Here is a 21403-nt window from a genome sequence, read left to right as displayed (position 1 = left end):
CAGTCCCGTAGGTACGAGGGTCCTAGGCCGTGAAGGGCTTTAAAGGTCAAAAGCAGCACCTTAAATCTGACCCTGTACTCCACCGGGAGCCAGTGCAGCTTGAAAAGCACTGGGTGAATATGCTCCCATGGCAGAGACCCTATGAGGAGCCTCGCTGCAGCATTCTGCACCCGCTGGAGTTTCTGGGACAGCTTCAAGGGCAGCCCCGCGTAGAGCGAATTACAGTAGTCAAGCCTGGAGATGACCATCGCATGGATCACTGTGGCCAGGTCGGGGCGGGAAAGGTAAGGGACCAACTGCTTGATGCGGCGAAGGTGGAAAAATGTCGCCTTGGCTGTTGCTGTAACTTGCGCCTCCATGGAAAGGGAGGCGTCAAGGATTACACCCAAACTCTTAACGGAAGGCAATGGCACTAATTGGGCCCCCGCAAGAGAAGGGAGTTGGTCCCTCATCCCCATGCCATCCCGACCTAGCCATAGGACCTCTGTCTTCGAAGGATTTAGTTTCAATCGGCTCCCACGAAACCATCCAGCCACAGCTTCCAAGCATCTGGTCAGTGTGTTCGGGGCCGAGTTGGTGTGGCCATCTATCAGCAGATAGAGCTGAGTGTCATCAGCATATTGGTGACAGCCCAGCCCAAAGCTCCGGATAATCTGGCCAAGGGGGCGCATAAAGATGTTAAAAAGCATCGGGGAGAGAATTGCGCCCTGCGGCACTCCACACACCAAGGAGTGGCGCGACAACATTTCCCTCCCTAGTGCCACCCTCTGTCCCCGACCAGAGATAAAAGAGCACAGCCAGTTACGGGCTATGCCCTGTATCCCCACGTCTGCGAGGCGGTGGTCCAGAAGATCATGATTGACCATGTCAAAGGCTGCTGACAAATCTAAAAGGATCAGCAGTCCTGACCCGCCTCAATCCAGTTGTCTACGGAGATCATCTGTTAGAGCAACCAGAGCCGTCTCCGTCCCAAAACCAGGACGGAAACCGGACTGAAATGGATCTAATGCCGATGTTTCCTCCAGAAACCTACCAAGCTGTTCAGCAACCACTCTCTCAATTACCTTACCCAGGTATGGAAGATTTGAAACTGGGCGGTAATTGGATAGGACTAAGGGATCTAATGAAGTTTTCTTTAAGAGTGGACACACCACTGCTTCCTTCAGTTCCCCTGGGAATGTCCCCGTGTCAAGGGACAAATTGATAATTTCAACCAGGGCGGTCCGCGCAACATCTGGACACTCCCTAATCAGCCAAGATGGGCACGGATCAAGGAGGCAGGTGGTGGGTCTACCACCTTGGAGGAATCTATCCACATCAGTAGGGAGTATCCGATCGAAATGGTCCAACACTGGACCTGAAGTCAGTCGAGGGGCCTCCAGTTCAGTCACTGTATCTAAATTGGCAGGGAGGTCACGGCGGAGCAACAGGACTTTCTCCGCGAAAAAGCTCGCGAATGCCTCACAGCTGTGGGTCGAATTTGTGCTTAAATTTGGTTGTCCTCCTAAGGACGTTATTGACCTAATTATTCTAAATTTGTGCCGGGTGAGAGCTAGCGGATGCAATGGAAGCTGCAAAGTAAGATTTCTTAGCAGCTTTTATAGCCATCTCATAGGCTTTCATAAGCGTCCTATAAGATGTTCTTGAGGCTCCGTCACGAGTCCGTTGCCATACTCGCTCTAGCCGTCTGAGATCCCGCTTCATTTTCTGGAGCTCCTCAGTAAACCAAGGTGCTCGGTTTGATGGTTCTGACCTGATCAAACTTTGCCTGCATCAAACTATTCTGGGCCAGGCACCTTTTATGCTCATGCATGTTTTCTTTTTTTAAAAAATCAACAAATTATATGCAAAAATGTGCATATATTATACATATAATACATATAAAAGAGTGAAGCCCATGTAGCACTATATTTTTGTAGCTTAATTGTATAAGTATTAATACCTAAGTATTTTTATGCAGTTATATGCATTGTTGTCTGGTTAACTTCAGGAAACTTGGAGTTCATATGTGTATAACATGCAAGTAACAATGTGTAGAATAATAATGTATATAATATGCTATTATTGTTCACAACTTCTTATTGAGATCAGGAAGCAAGATGGCAATTAGATAAAATTAGATGAGGATAAGCTTATCACTGAGATTTTCAGAAAATCCCATCCACACATTCAGTCACCTTCCTAAACTGTTATTTTGTTGGCATACTACAGGATGTTTTGAATAACTTGGGATCCTGTGACCTGGATGAGGATGACCTCATGCTCGACTTGGAATTCCTGGAAGAACAGCATCACAGGCGTTCTGGTAAGCCAGGCTGATGGACCACATTTACAACTTGTCTATTTCTTTTGAATGAGATTTTGCTGAGTGCACTTTTTAGGAAGTGAGTAGTAAAATACATTTTTTTTTTAAGAAGGGAGAGTGGATTATATATTTAGCCATTTTATGGTCTGAATAACCTCTAGCAGTTGCTATACAGGATATCATTCTCTTCACTTGAGATGCTAATTTCTTGCTTAACCCTATTCATAATGATGCTATTACTGGAGATTAAGCTGTTTTTCTATGGATCACTTCCATAGGCCAGTTTTCAAATGGTGGACTTACTTACCTTGCAGAAGAAACCCAATTGCTTGGTAATTGGAGACACATTAGTATTCCATATGCTTTTAATGCCCAATGTCTAAAGGTCAGACCTTGAAAAACCATCTTCTTTTTTGGTCAACATTGTTATGTTGCTAAAACTTTTTTCTAGCTTTTCCACTAATGTTTTTTAATTGGGGTCGTAATATTTGAATTTCTGTCTCCCATTTAATTCTTGTTTTGTAACATTCGTTAAATTTTACCTGCTGTGTGTTGCTTTGGCCATCTCCAGCTCCCAAAATAACATTCACACCCAAGCATGCCAGGAAGCATCTATTCTTATTTGAATGTTGCATTGAGCAATAATCTCCGATAGAAATATTAGTTGTGTCTAATCTCTTCCCAGTGGACTGGTTAATGTAGAGCCACCAGCTACCCGTCAAATCCTCAGCAAAATTGCCTCAGGTGGTGTTTGCTGGGCATGCACAACCATACAGTTTGCCTCTGTTTTATTTCTTCAATGGGTTATAACTATATTACACCCAGGGTCACATAAACATGTCCGGGAAAAGGTAACATTCCTTTGAGCCCGTAAGAGGGAGAACGGCAAACACAACCCTACCCATTAATTCTGTGCAACTCTCTTAGCATCCTTTTTGTCTGGAAGCAGTTGTACAGCGATAATACATGGAGCCTCTTCTGATAGCAGATAATTGTTCTTCATCTCAGCACCATAAGTGATTGAATGCTCCAATCACACACCTGTCACAGAGATGCAGCAGAGGGATCTACTTCAGCAGAGGCAGAACCAGAGTAGCAATGCAGCTTGCATTCCATGTCTCTACAGGACCACCTGCTTCCACATTTATTTATTTTTGAGATTGAATACCCCAGGGTGGTTTTTAGACGCAGGCACACACCATAAAAACAACATAAAGCACAACTAGGCTGCACAGAACACAAAGAAAAGCATGGCACAGACTCGACAAGGTCTAGGAAAATAACAAGGTTTTAACTCAGTGCCGAAAGGTTAAACTTGACTCCAGGTAGGCCCCCTTGATGTTGTGTTTCCCCATCACTTTCCTTATTGCAAATAGGGTGATCTTTTGGCAAAGTGCATTGTACAAAACCACCCAATTAACTTTATTTGTGCAACCTGAATTTGCCCGTATGTGATTGATGCCCACCTGAAACTAGTGACAATCTGGAAGCACCCTAACTTTTGAAGTGCACAGTAAAGATATAAATGTCAAAAAGAAGAATTCCTTATGTATTAAACTTAAATAGCTATCTCTCTTGCTTTACACCTCACTGAAACTTTCAGCTCAAACAACAGCAAAAACATTTGGCTTGCATTTTGACTGGGTGGAGACTTTGGGACTCCCTCCACCTCCAGTAATAGGGATATTTCGAGAGGGAATTAATTTAAAACTTTGGGGGTGGGGCATGCCATCTGCTGGGGCAGCAACATATCTTTTCCCCCAGCTCTGCCTCCTGTGGTTGTAAAGCTTCTCTTGGCACAGGTTACTTTTGAGATTTCCTGCAAACAGGGCATTGATTTGTTGGGAGGTGAGGGTTTTTCTTCAATGATAGGCTGGTCTTGTCCTAACCTCGCCCAACAACTTTTAAATGAATAGCCTGCATTTTATGGTCACCTATGCGGGTGGCGCTGTGGGTTAAACCACAGAGCCTAGGACTTGCTGATCAGAAAGTCGGCGGGTGAGCTCCCATTGCTCTGTCCCAGCTCCTGCCAACCCAGCAGTTCGAAAGCACGTCAAAGTGGAAGTAGATAAATAGGTACCGCACCGGCGGGAAGGTAAACGGTGTTTCCGTGCGCTGCTCTGGTTCGCCAGAAGCGGCTTAGTCATGCTGGCCACATGACCTGGAAGCTGTACGCCGGCTCCCTTGGCCAATAAAGCGAGATGAGCGCCGCAACCCCAGAGTCAGCCACGACTGGACCTAATGGTCAGGGGTCCAGTCAGGGGTCCTTTACCTTGCAGGACTACTGTGGAAAATTAACAGTCTATTCTTTGCAAAGTTCTCTGTATGTGGCATGGGGGTAAATGCTGCTGTGTAGAAGTGCTAAATATTTACTTGGAATCCTTTGGTGCTTCTCACATTCTGTCAATACTGAAATGCTTAAAATTGAGCCAATATAACAGACATTATCTGCCTTAGGGAGTGCCTGTTTATTACACCACATAAATTAGAAGCTTACATGTTTCAAATGCACGAAAGGAATTGTCGTGACAGCTTCGTACAGCAGGTTACTGTTTTTATGGGATGGAAACCCATCAAGTGCTTGTGCAAAGAAGCCTAGCATTAGTTTAACCTTGTTTCTTCTAGTCCCCCCTTCCTATTTAAATGTGTCTTGTATAATGCAAAACATTGATTTCTGAACTGTGCCTATGTAAATGAAGAGCTCATAGCTCAGTGATGAAAGGAAGGGACCATTCAAAGAAGTGTGTAAGGGTGGATATCAATTGTACATGGCCAGAACTCAATTACTATGCCACCCAAGGCATTTTTGTTGGGGATTGTAGGGAAAGACCTGCCAAAAAAGTTGAAAAACATCTTCATGTATGCTACAACGGCAGCGAGGGTTCTGGTAGCACAAGGATGGAAGACTGAAAAAACCCCAACTAAAGAATCATGGCAAGAAAAATTGATGGACTATGCAGAACTGGCAAAACTGACATGTAAGCTACAAGACAAGGATAACTGTGACTTTAAGGATTAATGGGAACCCTTTACAAAGTATCTGAGGACGCAACAAAGCGAACTGGACTCCTTGGCAGGTTTTGAATAAACATTCACAAACCTTTTATTGATAATAATCAGCTAAATAGTTTGAGGATCTATACAACTTTGTAACATGCAGAAAACAGCATTCTTAGAGAAACCAAAGACTGGAACTGAGGGAAGTCGGGGGGTGGGGTGGGGCTGGGTGGGTTTTGTGTGGGAGGGGGGAGGGAGGAAAAATGTGGGGGGGGGGACAGGGATGATATGCTTTTGGATAATATGTCTTGTTATAATTTTGAATAAAAATAAAAGAACTCAATTACTATGCCCTCAAGTTTCAAAGCAAAAAGCTCTGGGTTCTCCTAATATGGATTAAAGTAAAATAAAGTTAGCTGCAGTTCAGGTCCAACCTAGTTTGTACTATGTGCCAGGAAAGGTAGGGATAAAAAAAGAATAAAAGACTAGGGTTCTGGAATATGTGGCCTCAGGTATTGTTGGACTAGACCTCCCATCATCCTTGACTATTGGCCATGCTAGATGGGGCTGATGGGACCTGGAGTTACTTGGAGAGCCATGGATTCCTCACTCCTGAAACAGATCTACGTGAGGCATGATCACGGTAGATATTGCCTCTTAATGCACTTAACAAAAAGTAAAAAGAAGTCGTTGAACAAATCTGCCCAGCTCATTGTTTTGTTTTCCAAAATGGTGGTTAGTTCAAAATTAAAGCAAAAGCTTTTGATCTCCAAAAAGGCATGAGGAAGGGGGAGAGGGGAAGGATAGTTTGCTAGCTGAGGCTCACCACAGCTCTTCTCATAGCAGAAAATAATTATTTCCCACTGTAGCTCAACCTGGCCAGAACCTCTTAAGATGAAAGGGATATGTTCAAAAGGGAAGCTTCTGGGATTCTAAAAATCCCAGGGGGACTCTAAAAATCTCTACTGAATTGCCCAAGGGTTAAATTAAGCTTTAAGTAAAGGGGAATCATTCTTTTTATAGTGCAGTAGATTAGATTGTGTATCCAGCTAAATAAACCCAATTATCTTCTGATCCAGCTCTACCTTTATGCTATCGGATAACAGGGAGGGGGGAATAAAATGAAGCTGTGCATGCAGTCTAATTGATTAAATGCATGTTTTCTAGTCTTGGGCAGCACAACTGAACCCAGTGCAACTACCGTAGCTACCAAGTACATGAACACAGAATTGCAGGGCATGCTCACAAGCACTGGAATTGCAGCCAGCTTTGCCTGTGGAACTTGTATATAAACTTTTCAGCACTCTTTGTGGCAATTTTAGAAATGACAATAAATAAATAAATAAACATTAAATGAATCTGGGGGTTTCTTGCTTTAAAGTTTAGTGTTGTGCCACTGTGTCCATTTAATAACACAGTATAATGAGCTGGCAGTGTAAAATGCCAGTGAAATAATTAAGGTCTCTGGGTTATTCTTCTGCCAGGTGTTCATATAATAGGTTTCTCCCACCCCTTTAGGCATATGGCAGGACAGAAATGCTGGTTTTTAAAAAAGGTTTGTGTTGTCCAGCCCAACGAATTCCAGCAATTCCTTATTAACAGATCACTGAGAGATTCATCAAATAAAGGATGCCCTAAACTGGCCTGCTTGGTGGCTTTGAGGACATTATGAAGCACTAAAATTGCATTGCAATTAACTGTTCCTTCCACCTTGCTTTGGACCATATTATTCTGCTCCTGTTGAGGACCAGCTCTTGTTTTGATGGGCTCTCAGTGGTCCCAACAGCTCCTCACTGTGACCAGCTTTCCTTTTGAGAGAGCCAATGACTATCAGGGGCAGCTGATCATTCTCCTCAGCTGTGGCTGCTTTATTTCCTGCAAGAGCAGGTGGATGAACAAGTAAAGAGGCCAGACTGGGCCTAATCTTCATTGCCACCAATAAGGGAAACTGAGTGGTTTTGGACTCTGTTGCTGTTTTCTTCAATGCCGCTCGCTCTCTTCCTGTAGGCCATAGAATGTGTATCATCAGGCAACTGCTGGGTCCCAGTATTCCAGCAGGGTCCACTGCTAATATCTACTCTGGACCCACCCTTAAAGCAACATTTTTTTCAGTGGGCAACTAAGTCTGGGATCCCTTCTTAAAATTTACCAGAATGCCATAGAATGATTCTTCATTGGAGTCACTGTGAGAAATTATAATGGTGGCTACATTGGAGGGCTGCTATTGGCACCTGCTGTTTCCATCTCCAGGTAAGCCTGTTGGAGTTGCCAGCTGATGAAGGAGGGTCTCGCCAGAGAACACTTTGCTGAGGGTCCCCTCCACTTTGAACTGGCTCTGCACTCATCAGAGAGCTGAGCCTGTCTGCAGCTCCCACTTAGCTTTCTTGTGCTTCGCTGTATGAAATAGTCGGATGTTGTTGGGAACATGTAAAAATAATAAATAGTTGAGTGATTAAACAGCAAAATAACTCTCCTATAAACTGCAACTGTAGTTTGCACTGCTTCAGAGAGCCACATTAATCACCAGGCAATAACTATCTTTGGCCTATTAGAAGTGGGTGAGATATTTTAAATGTAACCCCCCCCCCCCGTTTTAATGCATCTATGTGGGGTTGCTTGTAAGTTGCTTTGGGAGAGCACACCTATATGTTTCAGCCCAGTGGCACAAATAGCGGCTACAGTGAGATGATTTTGTGCTACAGTGTTATGTTAAACATAATCTGATCCCGCATTTAAAAATGAAACAGTGGGAGGTCCAGTTATGAACCGCCCCCCTCCTAATTCCCCTTTTTCGACGAGTGGGGATTTTAAAAAGTAAATTTGTTTAGGATTTGGATGTTACTCAGTTTAATAACTGGCAGTAACAATAGCAATAAAATTTACTTTTGAAAGGAAAAGTTTTATTGGACATCCTGGGAGAAATCTTATAAGCCAAATATCCCCTAGGCCGCTGTCTATTGGTATACAGCCAAATGAAAGTGTTGGCGTAATGACCCAAGGATGTCAATTAGGAATTAATTAAGGAGTTGCTAAATTATTTTTGAGTCTGATGAACAAGGCTGGGTGGAGAATGCTGCAGTGATTTAGAGGTTCCTTCTGCATCTATAAATTAAACCTGGCAGTATTTGTTAATGTTTCTAGTGAGGAAGAGCGCAACTGAACTGCAACGGAACCCCAGTGGCTTTGACTATGAAATGTGTCTCCAGAAGAAAACATTCCAGAACTTAATAGATTGCTTAAAAAGACAATTGAGTTATGTTGTTGAATAAACAGCAGATTAGGAATGTGGAGAGAGAGTAGAGTAGAAAGAACACAGTTGCCCAAGATTTCAACTCTAGTGTGAGAAAAGACAAATTTGGAATGCATTTAATAGGTTATGGGGCAGGACCATATAGACAGAAGGAGGCTTTGGTAAGCCCCATTATCCCTTGGCCTAAACAACCCTCTCTCATGTGCAGCTTGGGGAATAATATGAATAGGGTTGGCTGGCAGTGTATATTATGGACTTTTTTTTATATATAAAATTTTTATTGGTTTTTTAACACATAATAATAGACAATACAAAACAATACAAAAACAAACAAACATATAAACACGTATAATTTCTTCACATTTTTTCTTAAACCTTCTTTCATCGACTTCCTCATACCTCCCTTTTCTGCATCCCTATTTTGAAGTTTTCCAGCAAGCCCCAATGTCAACTTATAACACTTTTTTTCCCTTTAAATCCTTTTTCTCATATCCAATTGTTTGTCCCCGCAATTCTGTTTTACCTGACCCAAAACATTTTAACACTCATTAATTTTGCAACAGTTCTTAAGATAAACTTTAAATTTCTTCCAATCTTCTTCCACCGTCTCTCTCCCTTGGTCACGGATTCTGCCAGTCATCTCCGCCAGTCCCATGTAGTCAATCACCTTGGTCTGCCATTCTTCCAGTGTGGGTAGTTCTTGTGTCTTCCAGTACTTTGCCAGAAGTACTCTTGCTGCTGTTGTAGCATACATGAAAAACGTCCTATCTTTCTTTGAGACCAATTGGCCCACCATGCCCAGGAGAAAGGCCTCTGGTTTCTTCACAAATGTGCATTTAAGCACCTTCTTCATTTCATTATAAATCATTTCCCAGAAGACCTTAATCCTTGGGCACGTCCACCAAAGGTGGTAAAAGGTACCTTCAGTTTCCTTACATTTCCAGCATTTATTATTGGGCGTGTGGTAAATTTTTGCAAGCTTGACTGGAGTCATGTACCACCTATAGATCATTTTCGTAATGTTTTCTCTTAAGGCATTACATGCCGTAAACTTTATACCGGTGGTCCATAACTGTTCCCAGTCAGCAAACATAATGTCATGACCAATATCTTGTGCCCATTTAATCATAGCTGATTTAACCGTCTCATCCTGTGTATATTATGGACTTTTAATGCTGTGGTAGGGAACCATTAAGACACCTTGTTAGGCAGGACTTTGGGAAGGTTTGCCGTATGGAGCTGCTCAGATAATTTTATTGCCTGATTTTACATCTTCCTGAGGTTCTGTTTTTTTATTGCAAAATTTCGCAGTGCTTTTTAAAAAAATGATTTTTATGTAATATATTTCTGCTCTGGGACCGTATGGTGAAGGGCGGACTGTAAATAAGGTAATGCCTGAATGAATTGATCTCATTTATGTCAAGCATTTCTATTTGTCATGGCAAGCCAAAATAGCCACCCTTGGGCTAGAGAGTATCCGGTGGCCATCTAGACATTGGACTATGGATCCCATCAGCCTCAGCCAGTATGGCCAGTGGTCAAGAATAGTAGGAGTTGTAGCTCAGCAACACCCCTGCTCTGTATCCCAACATGTCTTGAACATCACCTATGCAACACAAGCAAGAAAATTTAGTTAGGGCCACTTAGATTTAACCTATTTTTAGTAATCAAGGTTGTACTGCCTCTGAATCTGGAAGATCTATTCTAGAAATAAAAGCTAACTGCTATTGACAAGATTTGGCATAGGAGTAGATGTGATTGTAGCTTCTTTTCATAGTTTAAAACAGTATTTTTAAGTACCAGTTTTCAGCGATATTCCAGATGGAGACAGTTACTTGGCTGATGATGAGTCTAGTTGCATTCCAATACTAGATACATGAGCCTCAGTCTATGACATCACTTTCCCAGTCATTTTTTGAATTATAGGGTTGCCATATTTCAAAAAGTAAAAACCAGGACACCCCCAAATAGGTTGAGCTAAGATCCAGGACAAAGCGGACATTTTCCTTTTGGATATTCCAGATGTATGGCAGCCCTAGGATACAAGGTCCAGCAAAATTGACCAAAGTAATAATTTCATGCATAATTCATCTGGATGCTCTTCTAAGTGAGCAGCATTTGCAGGAAATAGTGATATAATAATTCCACTATTCACACAGAAGTACTTTAAGCAAGCTATATGGATAGAAGGAGTATAGCCATATCACAGGTCAGAAAACAATACAGCAGGAGGAAATAATCTGCCCTGGTTATTGTGGTGCAATTAGATATGAAATACACATCTCAATATAAAAGTTTCATGGGCTTTTACGATTATAATTTGACTTTGTGATGCAGTATCTTGATTAACACCAGTATTATCACCTGTCAATTACTAAAAAGCAATGCAGTAATTAAGTCAAGCAAATGCTCTTGCAGCCTTCTGGAGGTATAGTATGCCTGGGTATTTTAAGGAGTTCAGCAAAAGCAAAGACCCATTGAGATGAAAAATATAATCTTCACAGGTGCCCTGGGGCAGAGAAGAGAGACACTGTAATGAGCGTCTCCCTCATTACGACAAATTAAGATACAACCACATTTGCTTAAAACAATTGCAAAGAGTTTTCAATTTTTTGGACAATAAACTTTTAAGAGCGTACCAGGTGCTAATACACTTTGTGTCTTTCCCAGCTTGGGGATTTATAAAGAGCTAAGACAGCCTTTCTCATCTAAATGGAAATGCCCAGAAGCTGATTTGGTACTAAAAAGTCAGCTATCGGTTCTCAATAGTATGTATAACTAGAGAAGTTAAAATATGAACTTCATAGTTGCTAGAATTAATTTGCTTTTTACTTTCCAACACAGTCATTCTTAATTTATGGCAAAACATTCTGTTATCCCCTTTCTGCTTTATACTGTTCTGTTCGGTTGGGAATATCCAAAACTCTGCTGTGTTTGGGGAAACATTTTGTGATAATGGATTAATTCTGAATTATTATTCTTAATGTTCCTGTTTCATCCTGAAGACACCTTGCAATATATATTACATATTCTGAAGAAGGGTCCCCCCCCCTCCTTTCAAGTTCTAGTAAGAAAATCCTGGGGTAAGAAGCCATGGTCTGTCTGGATACAAAGCAGCTTCGTGTGCTCATACATTCAGCATTAAAATAAAGAAATTACTATTTTTCTCTGAATAGGCTTTCCCAGATGTTATTGGGCTACAGTTACTATCATGTCTGCCCATTGACCATGCTGGATGGGATGATGGGAATTGTAGTCCAACAATATCTACCGATCATAGGTTCGAGAAGGCTGCTGAAAATGCTCAAGCTCATGACTGATATTAGGAAGTACTTTTTGCACAACTCACTTCATTACAAAATGCTGATATATATTTTTTTTAGGGAGTAGACCAGGCTTCCTCAACCTCAGCCCTCCAGATGTTTTGAGACTACAATTCCCAGCATCCCTAACCACTGGTCCTGCTAGCTAGGGATCATGGGAGTTGTAGGCCAAAAACATCTGGAGGGCCGAGGTTGAGGAAGCCTGGAGCAGACAAATTCATAGATGATAGATCTTTTTTCAGAGCAATCTTATCCATGTGTTCACAGAAGTGAGTTCCACTGAAAGTGTGTAGGAGTGCAGCCTTAATTATTTTTAGCTGTAATCACTAGATACCAAGAACAGGTAAAGGAGATGGCTGTAACTGTCACAAGCCACTTGTGAGCTTTCCAGGGGCATTCAGCACCATCAAACCTTATAAGACATTTATACCACATATAAATGAAGTAAACAAATAAATCTGTCTAGTGGTCTTAGATTTTAGAGGTTCTGTCTAAAATAATTGGTCTTAATTAGGCTTGATCCATTAACTGTTTTGCTGAATTATTTAGATGGCAGTTACTCATTTGTTACTTATTAACTCACTTAGCTATCAAGATCATAGTGTCATTGTGCAGTTATTCCTACAATCACAAAGTGTCTGACAGAAGTCTTAGGGTTGCATCCAACATATTCATATTCACAGTATGAATTAGTCAAATACTATCCTTATAGTCTGATGAAATGTGCAAACTTATGGATTAGTTTTTTTGAAGGAATGAATTTCATTCCCTTGCCTTATAATGACAGGTGTTTTTTTTCTAAAACATTTCTTTTCCAAAAGAAGAAACCTGATTTAATAGGCAGTAGAATGCCTGCTGTCTTTGCCTTAACTACCCACATATTCAGCCATGAATGCAGTACTTCTGGCAAATAATAATTTTCTACATCGAAAGTCAACTCATTCTCATCCAGTAAACATTTGAGGGGGAGAAATATATTCAAGCCACCCGCTTCACATAGACTAGGCAATGGCTCATTAAATATCAACATGGTACAGAGTTTGTTTCAGGGAAGAGAAAGGGAAATATTCTTGTCTCCATTAAAAAGAACATAATGGAAATCTGTATAAAGACATGTTAAAGCGCCGTAACTGAACACCGCCAACACCGTCAAAGTGAAATAAGCTGGGGGGGGGGGGGGAGTCTCAGTAGTAAAGATTTAATATTTTACTTACACAGATGTCCACACACTTATATAGATATAGATTATATATACACACATGGGAGCTAGCTAGATGTAGAGTGTCACTGGTAAAACAAGAGACTCTGGAACTATTCTGTTGTGAAGCAGCCAGCAATCGACCAGGGAAAAGACTCCCCCTGCCTCAGGAACTTTATGTGGGTAGAAAGAGGTTTTACATGACATTCACATCCCAGGATGACTCACCTGACCCTCGAAATGTTGAGTTTCTAATATGTGAATGGAGTTTCTAGGATGTGAATTTCATGTAAGATCTCTTCCTACCCATATATAACCTGTAGGGCGAGTCTTGGGTGTTGATTGGGTGCTTGGTCAATTGCTGACTGATTTGCAATAGATTGGTTCCTAAGTCTGTTGTCATACCACTGACACTCTGCATCTAGCTGGCTCTCTTGTGTGTATATACCTAATCTATGTGTGCAGAGGTGTCTGTGTAAATAGAATATTAATCGCAGAAGCATGCTGGAGGTAACATCTAGTACTTTTTCCCTAGAAAAATAGGTGCCAGTACTCACCATGAAGTTGTTACAATAAGTGCCACACTTTTAACAACAAAAAAGAGAGGTGCCAGTACTGCGTACCCTTGAGCACCCCCTAAAAAAAAGCACTGACTACAGGTATGATTTGTTATGATACAATGGGTAGTTTTTTGCCTATTGTATCATAACAAATGATTTTTTGTTATGATTTTGTTATTGTTTCTTCCACTTATATTTATGTTAGATTAATGATACTTCAATGATTTTTTTGTGCGGGGTCAGACTTAAATGCATGAACTTCTATCCCTAAATTTAATGATGAAAATACAAGGTGCAGATTGTGCATGAAGGTAAAGCTTAGAAAGGTGGCTGTCCTCAATTTGTTTGAGGAAGAACCAGGGGTAAGCAGATTCTCTTAGCCGGTTCCAACAAGCTAAACATCATCTGCTCCCTGGGTGGTTTCCTCTGCTCTTGGAAGCCAGTGTAGTGGTTAAGAGCGGTAGTCTCGTAATCTGGGGAACTGGGTTCGCGTCTCCGCTCCTCCACATGCAGCTGCTGGGTGACCTTGGGCTAGTCACACTTCTCTGAAGTCTCTCAGCCTCACTCACTTCACATAGTGTTTGTTGTGGGGGAGGAAGGGAAAGAAGAATGTTAGCCGCTTTGGTAGACTCCTTCAGGTAGTGATAAAGCTGGATATCAAATCCAAACTCTTCTTCTTCTTCTTCTTCTTCTTGCTTATACTAGGATAGCCCCAGTGGTTTGCCTGGGTACACTGGGTCACAGCTAGTGGAATTATGGTTTGTAGGAGTACACTGGGTGACATCTGATGGAAATTGTCTACCAGATCAAAAACAGGTAGTATGTACATATATGCATGGCCTAGATTTTGAACTTTTCCCATGGAGATGTTTTCAACAGTAACAAGAGCATTCTATGTAATGAAATTATATTTATGTTGAAATAAAGAAAGACATGCAGCTTTTATGTAGAAAAATGGCATTATTTTAGATCCATAAAAGAGCGTACCTTGTAATTTTAGAGGGGATATTGAACATATAAACCCCAAACACTAATATTCAGTTCATTTCTTATATATCATCTCCTAGTAGGTTGATATTATATTAGAACTATAATAATGCTTGCAAGCTATTGCAGTTTATATTTGGATTATGTTTGCTTTGACTGTAAAGGGTTTGGTATAGACTGTAATACTGGTGGGTTATGGACCAGACACAATAATAATTCATTTTCTGGGATTCCTGCTTTTGAGACTTCACTGCTTGTCTTATACTCTAAGTCTCAAAGTGTAATATCCACTTGTATCCAAGGGTTGGCAAATACCTGGAATAGATAGGCAAGGAAAGTCAGCAACAGATTAGTTAGCTAATCTGACAGTGAAGGAAAAGAGAGGAGGGGGTAACGGGGAGGAGTTCCTCACATTGAGAGTGCATATGTGCACAAGCACATAACTGATCTAGAAGCACTGTAGCAGACACTAGCATAGAATTGGTTGTCTGCTATTACCTAATTTTTTGGTTAGACACCTTCCCACTTTGAATTGCCTGCATTCCTTCTTCTGAAGCTCCACGTGGATGACATAGACATAAGGAAACCAGTTCTGGGCCTTCAGGGCTCCTAGCCTCCCACATAACACATAACACCAAGTACTTGAGATGAATAAGACGACATCTCCACTATTGCTAGCCCATCACCTAGCTTTTCTCGACTTGAGTAATTTGATATTAAGAGCAGCGCATTTTCAGGCTTGTCTTCATGTGTGTGCTGCTTCAAGCCCATTGATCCTACTTGGAATGGAATTCCATTCAGTTTTTCTGGTAAGATTCTAGAAGTCATTGGCCTTTCTCCATGTTCTAAGTCTCCCACCACCCACTTCTACAGCTGTGGATGTGGCCAATAAAACCTGCTGTTTCCCATGTGATCGTGATTCTTTATTCTCCATTGGGAACCTCAACCTCGTAAGTAGCCGTTTGGTGATAAGTACTGGCTGTACTTTTAGACTACATGTTGATGATGTAATTCTGTGCATACAAACTGAACTGGCAAAAAAAGACCTCCTGTACTAGGGAAACAACATCTGTTTGATGGTGGAAATCTGTGAGTACTTGGACTGGAGGTATTCACAATCTTGGATTTGGTCTGCTGACACCATTCAGTCAGTCATTACCTGCACACTTGTTACCTCAGTCATCATAATTGTACAAGTGTGTAGTTCAGGCATAGGCAAACTCGGCCCTCCAGATGTTTTGGGACTACAACTCCCATCTTCCCTAGCTAACAGGACCAGTGGTCAGGGGTGATGGGAATTGTAGTCTCAAAACATCTGGAGAGCCGAGTTTGCCCATGTCTGGTGTAGTTACTAACTGGTGAACTGCCCTTTGCTGATATCAATTACTCACATCTGTCTGCTTGCACAGTGCTGCATCAATACTTGTTTTCTGTTGGTTTCTGGTGTGGACAGGAATTCCATTCCCTTTATGACTTTTCTGTAGCGAAACCAAATAGTGTAATGGCTGTTGTTTGAGAAATTTGCCTTTCCCCAATTGCCAAGTCTTATATGTGTCTCAATTGTGTGTGTGTAAATATTGCCCATAGTTGAAAGCATTAAAAAAAAATCCTGCCTTTTGAAGTAGTGGGAAATCACTACAGCAGATGAAATGTCTCTGTGCAGTTATGAAATGAATGAAATGTAAGTGGGAGGCTCATATCTACATTGAGGAAATGTTGTGAGCAAGTTTTTGTACAGTAGATTTATCCTCTGGTAGTGATGGTGAAACTGTCTTGCTTTGAATGGCTCCTGACTTGGCATTTGTGGACATAATCTGTGAATGTTCGAAAAATAGTTGTTGTTTTAAATTGGCTCTCTTGTACTTTTGGAAGGACAATGTATTTTGTCATGTTGTTGGAAACAGATACCTCCCAGCCCTAATGAGGAACGATTGAGGGAGTTGGATATGTTTAGCCTGGAAAAGTGGAGACTGAGAGGAGATATGATAGCCATCTTCAAATATCTAAAGGGCTGTCACATGGAAGATGGAGCAAGCTTCTTTTCTCTTGCTCTGGAGGGCAGGACCTAAACCAATGGATTCAGGTTACAAGAAAGGACATTCTGACTAAACATCAGGAAGAACTTTCTGACAGTAAGCTGTTTGACACTGGAACGGACTCTTTCGAAAGGTGGTGGACTCTCTTTCATTGGCAGTTTTAATGCAGAGGTTGGATGGCCATCTTTTAGGGATGCCTGAGTTGAGATTCCTGCATTGCAGGGGGTTGGACTAGATGACCCGGGGAGTCTCTTCCAACTCTACAGTTCTCTGATTTTTTAATCCACTCCACCAATCACTCCTCATAATACTTGGGAGCTGCTGTAGATGGTGTTCCGATGCAATCAAGGCTTATTCACTGCAGTTGGATCTTGACGGGTGGGGTGAGGGGCAGAGATCACATGCAGGCTCTGAGGGACAAATAGACCACAGCATTCAAAGAGGAGGAGGAGGAGGAGGAGGAGGAGGAGGAGGAGGAGGAGGAGAAGAAGAAGAAGAAGAAGAAGAAGAAGAAGAAGAAGAAGAAGAAGAAGAAGAGAGTTTGGATTTGATATCCTGCTTTATCACTACCCGAAGGAGTCTCAAAGCGGCTAACATTCTCCTTTCCCTTCCTCCCCCACAACAAACACTCTGTGAGGTGAGTGGGGCTGAGAGACTTCAAAGAAGTGTGACTAGCCCAAGGTCACCCAGCAGCTGCCTGTGGAGGAGAAGGGAATCGAACCCGGTTCACCAGATTATGAGTCTACCGCTCTTAACCACTACACCACACTGGCTCTCAGCACATTTCTTTCATATTTTGAATTATCTGCAAAAGTCTGTTCATAATCCTGAAGTCCCAGGGTGATGGTTCAACAGCATTCTATGCACATCTGGTTTTCTAAATATACAACATCTATAGATATTTGGCTTCTTAGATGATGGGATACTTGCATTAATGCTGGAAGATGCCAACACACTGCCTGATATAGGTATGTTAGTACAATTGTCTATGTGGCGGTTTCAAGCTCAGGCTGGTTGTTATTCAGGTTGCTGTTCCTGTTGCCTGCCATGCTAGCTCCTATGGCAGTGTACTGTTAAGTCTTACACACACGAACTAGTGCTTGTCAGATAATGAGCTAAATGTTAAAAGACCAAGAGTGCTCCTTTCTGTCCAGTCCCTCAAGAGGAAGATGACTCTATTATCAAACCCTTGTAGTGACCTTATCCTGATTTTCTCATACATATTTATTGGTGTTCTAGTGGTATTCTGAAAGGATTATCTCCTGTCACATTTTTAATGCTGTCTGCTGGTGAACACCTTTTAATTGCAGATATTAATTTGCATTCAAATGGGAGGCATCTGGTTCAGCTTTGAAGTAAAAGACAATTTACAAGCTTTCCAAATGGATAATCTGGCACAATTTCATGAAACTTTATTTATTATTTCAGATAGGCGGAGGCAAGATGAATACAATTGTCAGATTATATCCTCCTTGATTTCTAATTAACAAAGTTATGTTTTTGTTTATTATTATTATTAGGGTTGCACTGAATGTTCACCTTGAGCCTGAACTTGTGAGTTTTGGAGGGAAGGCTCCCCATTCCCAGGTTTAATCCTTCTGTTGGCAAGTGTTTGTGGCCAAATGGTTTTTCATTCTGCTGCTGATTTTCAGCCAATTTTTTTCCTTTTGATTTCTCTGTTGACTGGGATTGCTAGTTAGGAATCATGTACTGAATGTGATGATGTTACTGTGCAACTTAACCAATCAAATCTGACTGTGTTCTGATGGCAGTATAGGCAAATGAAACCCACGAAGACTGAGGGCAGCTGTTTTTGAAGGCTACATCAGGGATCACACACTTTCACAGCCCCGTACTGATCACATGAGTGAATTTTCTGCACAAGTAGATTTTCACAAAATACGTCCTCCTTTGGACTCAGTCCCCTAATCTCCAACATGGTGCAGTGAGAAACTGGGACACCCATCTTTTGGAGCACACTCCCGTGCAAAAGTATCCCACCCCCAAGATCTTCCAATTTAATTTAATTAGTTGAGGGGTATGCTGTCCTGACCCATTATGCTGTGAAATTACAATATATCCATTCTCTGTTCTTTAGAAGCTTCATGGCTTGTAATCTTGAGTAATTGATTCATTTAATGCAGCTGCAAAGTTTGACATGCATGTAATTTTACATGCATGTATAATTGTATGGGGGGAAGATAACTCATGGTATCAGCTCATGAGATTTTCCTTCTTACACTTCAGGCTAAGTGCATCTAAATTATTGCAACCTACCATATGCATCATCCCCGCCCCCCTGCGTAACAGCCACAGATAACATTTGTAAGTAGAAGTAGGCAGCAAGTATCAAATATACAAATACATGCTTTGCCAAGTAGCATGCAGATGCTTATGGTAATTTAGTTGCTTAATATGCATTGCGGGGATTTCAAAGAAAATATAGCCAGCGACGAATTTTGCAACTTTAACTAAGGGTAGCAGGACACAAAGTTATCACGAAAAATGAAACCACTTTGCAAAGGATGAATTTACCATTATCAACTTATACCTAACAGATCACCTACACTGAGGCCTTATCAAATTGTTCATATACGTACCCATCATGTATATTCTAAACCTATCACAGTACTTTTCCAAACCAATGACAAAATGCAGACATAACACTAAATCAGGCATAGGCAAACTCGGCCCTCCAGATGTTTTGGGACTACAACTCCCATCATCCCTAGCTAACAGGACCAGTGGTCAGGGAATTGTAGTGCCAAAACATCTGGAGGGCCGAGTTTGCCTATGCCTGCACTAAATCATGGTTTATTGTTACAGGAACAAGTCTGCTGAAGCCTCAACCTCACATCCCTTCTCCTCTGTGCACTTGATAAGGAGTCAACGAGTTTCCATACCAATAAAAGTTCCCTGTGACATCCACATTGAGGTTTATTCTAACTATGATTACTTCAGTTCCCAGAATCTCCAGACAGGGCTAGGAAAAACCCTTCCTGAAACTCTGGAGACCCACTGCCACAGTGTAGACAATATCCAGCTAGGTAGATTAATGGGATAACTCACTGTAAGGCGGTTTGCAATGCTTCTGTTCTATGCTGTTTTAGTATTTCTCTATTGACCGTGGTTTTTGTCATGAAAATAATTGTGGTTTTATTTCTGTTTGTAACATGCTTTTGGAAATGTTGATTAAGGAGCATGAAAAACATTTTGAAAATGCATCAGTCGATTTAAATGGATGACTTTGCAGCATGCTGCAATTTGAAAAACGAGACGTCTGAAGATATGTGAAGGGTTTCAGCTAAACTTCAGGAACAGTTGTTGAGCCAGCTGTAGATAGCAAGTTTGATCCAGTGTGAGAGATGTGTGTGTGTGTGCTTATTTTTAACATATGCTACATTCTTGTGTCAGGGATTGTATAAAAAAAATGTGAAATGCACAAAACGTATGCCTAATTGGGCATTTTTTTTTAGATCAGACCACACTTTCATAACAATGGCTGTCAGGAAGCATGAAAAAGTATTCCTCTGTTGCTTAATTAAGCCTTGAGCTTTAGTAAGAAAAGTAGCCAAACAATTAATTAATGATTAAAAATTAACTGTGTGTTCTCTCTATTGATTTATGTGGATAATTAATATAGCAGTATTATAAGGTGTACACTTGTCCTTCGCATAACTGTTGTAATAGATGAATGTTTTGCATGAAATTAGTTAAAATCAGCATTAATATTTCTGGTACAGAATCATGGAAATGACAGCATGTAAGTACAAGGTGCCATATTCTTCATTTTATGTCTCTGTGTGCATCAAATAATGTGTGTTGAAGAATTTGAAAAAGGAAGCTGCCTTTATTTCTTTAAAGACCTGTCATACTTTTTCATGAGGATAAATTATTCGGGTTTGAAATGCTACTTAAAATTCCCCAGATGATGAGAATATTTCTAAGAGACTTGGGTCAGGTGTAAGCTACGTTGCACCAGTTAACATCATCCAGAGGTTACAATTCTGTGGAGGTGAAGACTATGTAAGTTGATGGTAGATAATACTGTTTAAAATGAGATGTAGAAAGCTCAGGAGAAGTTATTGCAAGGGGGGGGGGAATCAATAGACAGGGAGATTGGTTTGAAAATCTCTTCTATTTTAAACTTCTCTGATTTTCCAGATTTGAACTAATACACCACAGAGTATCTAATAACAGCAAAAATTGTCACAATGGTATTGCTCAGCACCTGAAATGTAATTGCACTGCAACGTTCAGCTATGTGGGCACAGAAAAACACCACACACACACACACGGACACGGACACACACACACGGACACAGCTCTACTTAGGGCAGAGCTTCCTTAAATTTTCATGTTGGTGACACACTTTTTAGACATGCATCATTTTGCGACACAGTAATTCAGTTTTACTAGCAAGATGGAGGTTAAACTAACCCAGGCTTCCTCAAACTTGGCCCTCCATATGTTTTTTGGCCTACAACTCCCATGATCCCTAGCTAGCAGGACCAGTGGTCAGGGATGATGGGAATTGTAGTCTCAAAACATCTGGAGGGCTGAATTAGAGAGAGCCTGATAACCTCTTTCCAGCCCCTACACGCAACACACCTACACGCTGTAGCCATCATACTAATGTGTCATGACACACAGTTTGGAAAGCTCTGGCTTAGGGCCTAATTAAGGAAATTTCTTTTCTCTTAAGCAGGTGCTTAAATTTGATATTTTCAAGGCAGGATGAGCCCGT

The 21403-nt window shown here is 41.2% G+C and overlaps 1 protein-coding gene and 1 long non-coding RNA gene across 9 annotated transcripts in view; one reads left to right on the top strand and one right to left on the bottom strand.

Moving 5' to 3' along the window:
• Positions 1–21403, top strand: part of CCSER1 (coiled-coil serine rich protein 1) — a 709135-nt gene that overhangs the window by 170256 nt on the left and 517476 nt on the right. For all 8 annotated transcript variants that reach the window (XR_014538426.1, XM_083571140.1, XM_083571139.1 and 5 more), the window contains exon 4: positions 2212–2305. Coding sequence is in view for 7 of the 8 variants with exons in the window: in XM_083571140.1 (XP_083427266.1) it covers positions 2212–2305 (94 nt within the window). In the remaining variant the exon portion in view is untranslated. The remainder of the gene's footprint in view (positions 1–2211; positions 2306–21403) is intronic.
• LOC310742586 lies at positions 6657–15398 on the bottom strand. Its single transcript, XR_014538585.1, has 2 exons — positions 15307–15398; positions 6657–7696 (listed from the first exon to the last, which is right to left on the bottom strand). It is a non-coding gene; the product is annotated as an uncharacterized lncRNA (long non-coding RNA).

Source organism: Podarcis filfolensis, assembly GCF_964270895.1.
Source record: "Podarcis filfolensis genome assembly, chromosome: 9".
NCBI classification, from domain to species: Eukaryota; Metazoa; Chordata; class Lepidosauria; order Squamata; family Lacertidae; genus Podarcis; species Podarcis filfolensis.
The sequence above is the reverse complement of the archived record's forward strand: the minus strand, read 5'-3'. Positions and strand labels throughout refer to the sequence as shown.